Below are 11,864 nucleotides of genomic sequence, written 5' to 3' on the forward strand. Positions count from 1 at the left end.
ACATTCCGAGATTAAAAAAATAGTTCCCTATTGTATACCATGCATGAATATAAATTTCAAATGGAATAGAAAAATATGGATAAACCTCTAAATTTTGGCAGCAGCAGAAGAAAATATAAGACTATAGGTGGGAAAAATCTTAGGAATAAGAAATCCAGCAGCCATACAGGAAATGAATAATATATCTGAATACATAAAATTTTAAAACTTCAATATGAAAAAATACAACTTATACAAAGTTTAAAGCAAATGACAGAATGAGAAAAATAATATATGTTATATAAAAGGCTAGTGACAAAATTTGAAATAACAAAAGGTTAATAAATAAGCTTTTATACATAAATAAGATATGCAGCCCAAATGAAAAAAAAACACAGGTAATTCACTGAAGAAATTTAATTGAACTAAAATATTGTTGAAAAGATGCTACAGTAATAGAAAAATCAAAGCAAAACTAAAATATGATTTCTCATATTAAACAGTCCTCTAAGTACAAAGATTAATACTCTCCAAAGTTATTATAAATGGACTCCCATAGACAGATGGTGAGATTGTAAATTAATACAACTTATTTGAGGAGAAGTTTGGCAGTATTTACCAAGATTAAAACTGAACATTTTGAGGTTCGGGCTGTAGTTCAGTGGTAAAGTGCTTGCCTCACATTTGTGAGGCACTGGGTTCAATCCTCAGTACCACATAAAAATAAATAAAGATACTGTGTGTTCATCTACAAATAAATATTTTTTAAAAACTGAGCATGCACTTTGTCTACAAATTTCTCACAAATACTTTCATTAGTGTCTAAGATGTTCACTAATACCTTGCTTATAATGGGAAAATGGAATCAGCCTTAATATCTACAAATAGAGACTGGCTAAAAAAATCATTGTACACATACACAATTGGAAGCTATAAAAACATTAGAAAGGATATGGCACTATTATATTGCAATGTTATGATATCAAAGGATATCCTACTCATATTGTTGAGTAAAAGCATGTTACAGGAAAATGTGTATAAGCTCCAATTTCTGTGAAAGAAAAAACCATATAGACATGTGTGTATGGTTTCTGAACACAAAGAAAAGTTTTGAAGTGCGTATAGCAAATCACTAGTTATGTTTACTTTTGGAGAATGAAATGGGAGTTAAGGGGTACATGTTCTTTATGCAGTTAGATATTTTCGTTTTGTTTTGAATAATAAGCAAATGTTAATTATAATTTAAGAAATCTAAAAATAAGTTAATATATACATTTTCTAGAACCACCAAATTTTCATTAAGCAGTCCTTTCAAATGGTAGTATATTATATTACTTTGATCATTTACGTAACCAATCCCCTATGGATTGACATTTCTGTTTCTAACTTCTCATCATTAGAAGTGCATTGTCTCTGCATGCATATTGTGTGTGTGTGTGTGTGTGTCTGTGTGTGTGTGTGTTTTAAGTCAACTTAATGGAACACACACTTTGAGGTTTCCTCTTTAGTAGAAATAACTTTGTACATCTTTGAGATAGTCAGCTTGGGTGCAGCCACACAGAATGAGGCTCACTGAGGGAATGAACTTGGACTCATCTTATGACTATAATCCTGAAATATCAGACCAGAATTGTGTGCTTTAGGCCATATGTTACACAATTGCTTTTATGCCACTTGGATATTAAAATGGCTGGGGACAAATTCATAGGCACTATGAAACATTAGAAAATACTAATTTGGGTGCATAAGTATTTTTAAAATTACATCTCTCTTTGGTTTTTCAACAAAGCTTTAAGTTTCATGGACTATGTTCTTCAATACTTCTTAAATATCGAAGGCCTCACAGAAGAGATGGTCTAATTAGAGGTCCATGCTTTCTCCAGGAAGCCATCAGTAACAGGCCATAATGGAAGTTTCTTTCTAAGAGAGGAGGGATGTTTAATTCCTGATGATTATAAGTTGAGCTACGAATAAATCTACAATATTTCTATCACATCCACTTAAATCAAGAAGAACTTTTGGAAGAGGAAGGCTCTGAAGATGGACTATATTCAAGCAGAAGCCGGAGGAGGTAGTTTAAGGAATACAAGGAGAGAGGGGCATGGATCCAAGTTTCCTTACTGAGATCATGCCCTGATAAACTTCTTTTGGTGTCCCAAGCTTACTAGATAGCACTACAGAGCACTCATGCTTAAAAGCCTAACCAAAATCACTATTTCTCCTGGGAAGAAGATTAAGTTTACTATGAAAATCACAGTGGGACAGAAATGCATTTAACAATGGAATAAGCTTGGCACCATCCTCCCTGTCAGCAAGCCTTCTGCCTGATATATTTAACTTATGCTGATAAAGGAGATAAATGTTTAAGTGATGGCTTCAGATGCTGCTGTGCTGCAGTTCCTACCAAGAATATTTTCATAGCTTCTTCTCATGAATAAGTTCAGTGGAGCAGAGAATGCCCCTCTTGGACCAATTCCACTTTGTGCTTCTTTCTGATGCAGCCATAAAGGGGAACTAGAGCTATGGTTTTTCCTTCAAATATAGAGCAAGCAGCCACCTCAGAGGTTGCTGCACTTGGCCTGATGAAGGTAGAGCCCATACTATACAAAGGCAGCACAAAGCACCTAACAAGAACAGAAATGTCAATGGCTCCTCATAAATCTCCCAAATGTGGTGGTAAGGAGGGTTAATTATCACCCTCTCTTGCCACTCTCTGCTTTCTCCAATGTGTTAGCCCATCACACGGATCGCTGACTTTCTAGAAATATTCCCTGGCTTTGCAGGGACGTTCCTTTCAATAAATGGCATCCAATTTACTAACGGTCCCTGGAATCTCAATTTCCTCAAAGGATTTTTCATCTGAATCCAGTTCATGTGAAGGTTTCTTCCTTCCCCGTTTTTCAGCACAAGGAAACAGGGAGAGCCTGCTTTACTTTTTCTTTTCTTCCTTTTTTCTTTTCTTTCTTTTTTCTTTTCTGTGTTATTCTTTTTCATAAACTGAAAACCTCTGCTTCAGTATCTAAAATTTGGGAAAAAATCCAGCTCATCTGTCAGATATTTCTAGAGTTACGTAAAATGGAATGGGATTTGTACAGTTTAGAAAAGGAAAGGGGAAATAGGCTAATGTGTCATGTGTTCTATGAGATGAAAACTATATAATAATCAGAAAAACAGCACCAAACTTAGTTAGCCTTATTCAAAATCCTCATTATTTTATCAACTCATGAATAAACCAGTAACATTCACTTTATTCTTATAGAATAGCAGAATGGCCACATTTGGGTTAAATCACAGTCCCTACAGAATATAGCCACATTTGCAAAGAAATTATAAGAAAGTATATTATTTTTAAACTCAAGACACTTACGTTTTACTTGTTCTGCTTTGCTTCCTTCTAGGAAAAGAGAGAACAACAGGAAGGAAAAGATGTATTTCACGCCTCCCATTTTCCACTTTTTTCTCATTTGAGTCACTGCAAAATGTAACTCAGAATCTTCAAGGAGCAGTGTACTCAAGCTGTTGGAAAGAAGCAGAAAAAAAGACTTAAAACAGATCCCTTGTAACGGATAGGGATCACTGATGCTTAGGGGTCTAGCTTGCTAGAAAAGAAGTGCTGGAGAATTTACATGAGTGCAAGCATTGTTTGCCTACATAAGAAAAAGGACTTCCTCTCTGGTCTTGCAAAGATGTAAGAGAAAATTCAAATGAATGAGCATGTATCACTATCCAACACTGAACCTAATTTTTTACAAGCAAGTCATAGGAAAATAAAAAAATAAATTTTGAAATCCTTCTTTCCAAGGGAATTAAAGTTGATTTCTCAAGAGATTTTTTTTTGAGAGAAAAAAGAAACTGGAGTTTGCAAAATGGCTATTTTGGCAAGCAAGGTAAAAATAATAGGCATGAGACTCAGGCAATTTCTGAAGTAGAAGTTAATTAATCTAAGCTTCAAGACTACTGTTATCATTAATACTTTAGGGATCAATTACAAATTGATCAATATTTCTCCAGTGTCCTCTATGAGATCCATAAGGATCTTCCGTTTGGCTACTTACATTGGAAGAGAGATGTAACAAGCAAATGGATGCAATTCAACACCTGAAAAGTTTTATTGCTTAGAATGGTTCAGACATATTCCTACCCATAAAGTCCAGTGTAAAATGGAAATTTAAAATGGCCCATTTTAAGAGAAGTTAGGCCAACCTAAAACAGGTCATTTATTCACCTTGTACTACCATGCTAAAGACCATTAAAAGAACTGCAATTCTTTAAAATATGAGATTGGCATTTCCAGTCTAAGGGGTAGAAATCTTAAGCGTTTTGAGCCTTGGAGCACAGAAAGTTTGCTGTAGCTCATACTCAGTCACGAGTCATTTCCATGGACTTCAGAGTTTGCAAAATTCTTCCAATAGGAGATTGGAAAATATTTAAATAGTCAAGAAACACAACACTCAATCTGGGGTTAACCCTGACTAGGAACTAAACTCAATGATCTTTTCAGAAAGCCCAATTTAAATATCGGGCATGAAGAATTTGAATGAATGCAAGATGCTCATTTTGGAGCACTGACTCTCTTTGGGTTCTGAAGTAGATGCCACAGCTCCAACTTTAAATGCTAGGAAGCTGCCAGCATCATTTAACATCCATTGTTTCAAATTATGCATATATAACTGAAATAAACTGATCATAGAGAATAATTTATGCTATCGTGCAGGATTTGCAGTGGCTCATCTGCCTTCTTTCTCTACCTTTCCCCAGCTCCTTATAAAAGAATCAAATTCTCTTAAGACATTGTTCCTAGTTTCCAACATCCTGGATTCTGAAGTCTTAGTCCTCTCCGAGAGTTTATGGTTCAATTTCAATCCCTCAGAATATCTCTGTACCCTGAGAGCTACCAGGTTCCCCTGAAGCAAGACAATTGCATGAACAGTTAAATGCAGTTTCCCACCTTAGTGAGAGGTTCTTCCTGAGTCTACTTTTATAAGCTTATACCCCAGGTTTCCAAAAGAGAGAGCTTTTAAACTGCTGAAGTCCAATTTATCACAATCATATATAGATCTCAGGGGGTATTTTTAAAACCATAGCTTTTGGGTCTCCCCATGCAAGAACCAACAGGGTTGTTTTTCTTGTACAATGGTTGGGCGATTCGGTGAACAGTAGCATTGCTTCATAACTCAAGCTGGCAAGAAAACGGCCCTTAGAATTTTTTGCTTTTCTTGGGTCCCAGCTAATGTTATGAGCAAATAGAAAAGTTGGTGACTAGAGAGCAATTAATCTCTTTTGGCATTCCTGTCATCTGTGTGGCCTCCCAGGCGGTGATGGAGAACATCAGAAAATGAATCGCTTTATAAATATTCACTTTTGATTTACAAGATCCTGAAGTCCTGCCTTTGTATTCTGTGCAGAAATATGAACCGAGAAGAGTTCCCTTCCCAGGTCTCCCTACCATTCAATTTCTCTTTATCTTTTTAATTTTTTTTTTATTTTGGGAGAAAGGGTGGTTCAAGGCATTTGTTGGGACTGCAGGAATAAACACAAGCAAGCAATGCTCAGCAAACATCCGACTCTTATTCTTGCAAAGAGCCAAACTGTCCTTAATTTTTCAAATTATACTTTGACCCAGTTAACTGGAGTTATTTCTGCATTAACTCTCTGTCGGCTTCACACAGGCTGTTGGGCCATCAAACTTGCACTGACTCTTTTACAGGTTACTTAGAAATGTAACCATTGACAAGTTTCAGGGGGATCCAGGACCCAAAAAGAAAGCAACAAAGAAAACAAAATCCTACAATGAATATGGGGGTGAGGGCTGGTCCGGGAGGGTTGTGGAATTTATAAGAGAACAGGAAAGTGCCTGATACAAAGGAAAGGTATTGATTAAGGTGCCTGCCTGAAACAAGCATTCACATTGTTCCTTTACATCAAGTGAGGGGACCAATGCTCCTTGCCCAGCTGTAACTGCAGAGTAATCTGGGCCATCAAGTGACAGGAGCCCACACTCAGAACAGGTCTCCTGGGTAGAACAGAACCAAAGAGACATTCCCAAAGGAAGGCTAAGGGATGAGCACATGTTAGTCAGTTCTTCATACCCCACAGTGTCTCTTTAATCCTCCCGAGAGGCTTGACTGACCTTGTAATCTCACATTCACTATCATCTGTGGGATAGCCCCTAGGGTAGCAATTTTCTTTCTGACAAACAATAAGAAAGACACTAGAGTCTCAGGCCCTTGTCCATCAGCTGAAATCCTCTCCTCACACTACCACCCAACAAGAAAAGCTCAGTTAACTCCTGGTGGTTTGCCACCAAAAAATGTCAGGGCTTAGCCCAGGATACCTCTTGTCAGAGGCAATACCTTCCTTGCTGCTTAGGAGTAGCAAAACAATGCCTTGTATTTGGCTTAAAAAACACCTTTCTATCTGTCATTTCACTTCATTCCACACAACGCCACCTTCAACATGGGCATGGAGAGGGCGACAGAGTGGGGGACAGAGAATTCAAATAAATTGAGGTAGTGGCAGGGATGGGAGGGACTGGAAGGCAGGTTTTCTAGGCTTGTGTTCTAGCAATACCACTGTTTCCTGAGCCTAGAGTCTAAGTTCTGACCCCAGCGGCCTGGCCAGAAAATGAGGCAGATATCCAGAGGAGAGGGAAGCCTCTTGCCCCTCCACCCAGTTTCATTAACTTTAACACGTATTAATCAGCCACCGGTCCAGGACACCAATCAATGAGAAAACAGGCTCTTGGACACATGCAGAATTATGGGGCCTGCAGAGTCCAGTTAGGCAGTTAGGCAATACCCTAGTGGCCTCTGAAAGCACCAGAACACGTAGAAACGTAGGCCGAGTGAGGAGTGGCGAGTTGTGAGTTCAAATCCAGAGCCCCCAACCTGCCTGGGTCCAGTGCCTTGGGCCCCACCTCCATCTCAGCGGCTGGCAGCTGGATCATAGGACGACTAGGGATGGCAGGTCTCAAAGTTCAAGGCTCCCTGGGGGAACTACCAGGGATGCCTCCAGCCAGCAGAAGGCACCCCACCTGTGCAAAGGCTGGAAAGGGACATGGGGGAAGCGGGAGCCGAGCATCGCTCACTGACCTGGGCACTGGCCTCCGTCTGCCACGCGTGCACGCGCTCTGAGCTCCCCGGGACGCTCCTCCGAGGTCTGGGGCTCGCAGGTTGTGGCGAGAGCTACAGTGCGCGCGAGGGGGGAGGGGGGACTCAAAAGTGGGTGGGAGGAAAAACATCACCGCCCTCACACCACGAGGGAGCAGCGGCTCGCTCCGCTCCCGGGGGCAGAGCCAAGGCGCGGGCGCGCCGGCCCGGGGCCACCTGCCCGCCCGGCTGCCCGCTCCCCACTTGGCCCGAGAGGCGGGCCGCTCGCGGCTGGCGGGAAGTCCGCAAGCACGCAGCCCCTGCAAGCACGCACAACGGCTTTATTCCTGCTTCCCCAACCCGAAAGTTTAAAAACCGGGAGAAAGTGTGAGGCTCAGCAGGCGACTTTCCCATCACGCAGCGCCCCCACTACACCCCCCCTCCTTTGGCTAGGCGAGCGTTGGGGTCTTAAAGGGACCGCACATCTCCTCCGGCCCCTCCTCCCCCGTGCACTGGATGCACCTAGGAGCTTCCCACCGCTCGCGCGCACCCTGAAGACCCTAGCTACCTTCTGCCTTCCCTGCCTGGAACCCCCTCACCCTTTCTCGCGAGGCAAAACGACTTTTGCAGGCGCACCTGGTACAATCCTGGTGCACTGTATACAAGTTGGGCTGGCCCGGCAAATTACGCCCTAGCACGTCGCTTTAACATTTCGGGACATTTCGCAGATCTTTATTGTGGCAAGTGACAAAGGTTTGGCCTCGGTAAAGACGGGATGGAGATGGGGGGGGGGGGTGCTGGAGAGAACTTCGAAGTCTACTTTCTGCTACAAAGAGAGCTCCCAAGCCCCATCAGAAAGGGCCTCTGTACTAATTGTTAAGGGTCTTGAGGAAGAAAACTGCTTTAGCAGTCCCAGAGAGTCCAAGTTGGGCCAAGACCCCAACCTTAAAATCACCCAGCACTGCTGATGTCTTGATGAACCTGAGACAAACTACTCCATATTTGTGTTCATTCAATGAAGCATAGTTGCAAAAAATTATCAAAATCCTTTAAGGTCCCTGAAAGTGCTGCCTTAACAGTACCCATTTATATCTGTAGTGCCTAAATTTAGAGGACAGCTACTGGGCATTTTTACATGAACTGCATAATATCAATATTCCTAACGTGTAGATCCTTACTGGGTACTTTAAAAAAAAATAGGGCAGGGGACTATGGCAAAACTGAGGCAGCTCAGCGACCTCCTCTTTACCCCCATTCTTGAGATCGGCCAGGACAGGAAGATTTCAAATACATCACTTAGAGTAAGGGTCATGAATTCATTAGAAGGGAAGGAAAGGGTAAAAGGGGACTCTCTTAAGGGAGAGAGTGGGTTATCTCAGAGAGGAGAGGGGAAAATGTGTCCTTCTGTTTTATTGGGGGTCCTAGGAAAGTTTCCAGATAGTCTCGACCAGGTCCACCTTTTGACTTTTGACCAACAGCAGAATGACATCAGACTTTCAAGTCCCCACTACCATGACAACTCTATGTCACTTTGGCCCATGCTGACCAATTCTAATTGGAACCTGGTCTAACAGATTTTGTGATTCGGGGAAATTATCCTTATTTCCCTGAGTTCTGGGATCTGCTCTATGTAAGGCACACAAAAGTCCCCCTTTTCAGGGTAACCTGTGTTTTTATTGGCATTTCAGGCCTGTATTCCTCCTGCAGATAACAGGTAGTTTGCTGAGGAATGTAACATATCCTGTCGACTTAAGCCAGTCAGGGATGCAGGTAAATTGCTTTTTAAAAGAGAAAGCATGTGGGGGTCAGTACTGTGGGCCCGGTTTATAGAATTATTCCCTTGCAGGGCTGGTTTCTGGCTTAGTGGCAGAGCACTTGCCTAGCATACATAAAGCCCTGAGTTCAATCCCCAGCACCCACCAAAAAAAAAAAAAAAAAAAATTATTCCCTTATCCTCATGTTCCACTGCTCAAGTCTGTCAGTTCCCTATCACTGGCATATGTATTATATCAATATTATTTTTAAACCCTCACAAGAAACTGAACTATCAATGGCTTCAAGTGTGAGTTTCTGGAAACTGTCTGAACCATTTGACTTAATCAATGTTTTCATTTCACAGAAGAGAAATCTGATGTTGGGGGGCTGGATGATGTATCTAAGGTCACACAGCTAGCAAATGACAGACATGAGATTTCAATTCAGAATTCCCAACTTTCAATTCTGATCATTACATTCAGTCAATAGCTGAAGAAATTGACACTCTGAGATATTGTAGTTTGTCAAAAAAAAAAAAAACAACAACAACAACAACAAAACAAAACACCACATATCAGGAACAGAGAACAAAGAAAATTTAAAATCTGAAATAATTGTTCCTGGAAGTTACCTCCTTTTTTCTTTCTTCAGAAGTGTTAATATCATCCAACTAGCCCTTGCTTTGCTGGAGATGTTTATTTCACTGTTAACAAAGGAAAGGGGGCCCTTTCTGAAATGTTGCCTTCAGGGCCCAGAATGTCTAGCTCCATCCTGTTCTTGGGTAGCCATAGGTTGCCACATGCATTCAATTTGTGCTGTAGTATATTAGTTTGAACTTGGTAATTTGTTGCCTTATAACTGTTCTCATGCTATTTAATGTGCTGATGTTTTGTCTCACTATACTGTGAATTCTTCCAGGGCAAGGACTGGTTTCAAGAAATAGTCTGGGACAAACATGGATTCTAGCATTTAAAATAAATAGACTTAATGGAATCTAAAAGCTCCATCTATTTATCTACAACTATTCACTCCCATTAGTTGTTGTAGAATTCAGATTACCACATAATAAGACATCGAAAAATTTACTGGCTTAAAATAGTTATTGTCAATTGGTTCTATTGAAATCATTCTACTGAATTCATTCAGAATCTTTTATACATTTTCAGGCAACTATATATGGGTCTGCTGAAATTCTCTGAAAATTTCTTTATTATTGTAAATTGTGATCTTTGTGTCAGTTCCAGTCTTGATTTCTGAATTAGAACTCTGATTTGGGTAAATCCTAGTCTAGACTTCCTACAAGGTCTTATAAAACTAAACTCATGGTTATCTCCATGCTTTATTTTTTATTTATTACATAGGGATGAGAACATAATTAATCTCACATTCACTTTTTAAAATTTATTTTTAAAAATTTTGAGATAATTGTAGATTCACATGCAGTTGCAAGAAATGATTCATATGGATCCTGAATATCATATGGATATGTCTTTCACCCAGTTTTCCCCCATGGTGACATCATGCACAACTTGAGTATAATATCACATTCAGGAAATTGACATTGATACAACCCCTTCACCTTATTCTGATTTCACCAGTTTTACATGCACTCATTTGCCTGCATGTATAATTCTACGCAATTTTACCACATAGGTAGGTTCAGGTGATCACCACCACAGTCAGGATACAGAACAGTACAAGAATCCCCTGTGCTACTTTTGTACTCACATTCTTTGTTTTTCGTTCCTCCCCTTGTCTACTCCCTGACAACCATGAAACTATTATCCACTTCAATAATTTTGTTATTTAAGAATGTTACATATGGGCCGGGCTTGTGCCTCAGCAGTAGATCGCTTGCTTAGCATGTGTGAGGCACTGGGTTCCATCCTCAGATCCACATATAAATAAATAAATAAAATAAAGATATTGTGTCCATCTACAACTAAAAATATTTTTTTAAAGAATGTTACATGGAATCACATAGTATGTAACATTTAGAGAGTAGCTTCCCTGCCCCCAAACATAATCCTTGCTCCTTTAAATTACTGAGTAGTAACCCATGGTATGGATATGCCAGTTTGTTTAACCATTCATCCATTAAAGGGCCTGTTGGGGCCATTTACAAATAAAGCTGCTGTATTTGTCCACATGTTTGTACGTAAACAAATTTTCATTTCTTGGAGGAGATAAATGCCCAATAGTACAGTTCTTGGATTTTAAGGTAAATGCTTATGTAGTTTTATAAGGACTGTCAGGCTATTTTTAGATGTCCATGTCTACAATAAACTGAGATTTGAACAGGATTACCCACCAGCAATGCATGAGAGATCCAGTTTCTCTGCATTCTTGCCAGCAGTTGTTGTTGTCATTATTTTTATTGAATCATTCTGATACATATATACTGATGTGTCCTTGTGATTTTAATTTTCATTTCCCTAAAACCTAATGATGTCTACCATCTTTCATGTGAATATTGGACTTCTGTATACCTTTGCAATATTTCCTCTGAGTCTGTAGATCGTCTTTTCATCCTCTTCTCGTGGGCCTTTATAGAACAAGAGTTTTTAATTTTGAAGTAATCTAATCCATCAAAATTTACTTTTATGGATTATGTTCTGGTGTTAAGTCTAAGAACTCTTGGTCTATTATAGGTCCCATTTTCTCCTAAACTTTTGTTCTAAAAGTGTTAATATTTTTAAGTTTTATATTCAAATCTATGGTCTATTTTGTGTTAATTTTTATATAAAGTGTGAGGTTTAGGAGGAAGTTTACTTTTTTGGCTATGGATGTCCAATTACTCCAGTATCATTTGTGGAAAAAGCTATCTTTTCTCCATTGAATTCCTTTTACACCTTAGTTGAAAATTGGTTAGGCAAATTTGTGTAGGTGTATTTCTTGTTTTTCTCTTTATCCCATTGATCTATGTGTCTATCCTTTTACCAGTACCACAGAGTCTTGATTATTATAGAAATATAGTACATTTTAACATCAAGTCAAGTGATTCCCCAACTGTATTCTTCTTTTCCAACATTGCTTTAGCTA

At 39.7% G+C, this 11,864-nt stretch overlaps 1 protein-coding gene across 5 annotated transcripts in view; it reads right to left on the reverse strand.

The window, feature by feature from the left end:
* CHRDL1 (chordin like 1) overlaps positions 1–7,478 on the reverse strand; it is a 111,475-nt gene extending 103,997 nt beyond the window's left edge. For all 5 annotated transcript variants that reach the window (XM_081277665.1, XM_081277663.1, XM_081277666.1 and 2 more), the window contains exons 1-2: positions 7,071–7,478; positions 3,347–3,495 (exon numbers count right to left, since the gene is read on the reverse strand). In XM_081277665.1, coding sequence (XP_081133791.1) covers positions 3,347–3,495; positions 7,071–7,219 — 298 coding nt within the window. In that variant the 5' untranslated portion in view covers positions 7,220–7,478. The remainder of the gene's footprint in view (positions 1–3,346; positions 3,496–7,070) is intronic.
* Between the last annotated feature and the right edge of the window lie 4,386 nt (positions 7,479–11,864).

This window comes from Spermophilus citellus (assembly GCF_964194105.1).
Source record: "Spermophilus citellus genome assembly, chromosome: X".
Classification (NCBI taxonomy): domain Eukaryota; kingdom Metazoa; phylum Chordata; class Mammalia; order Rodentia; family Sciuridae; genus Spermophilus; species Spermophilus citellus.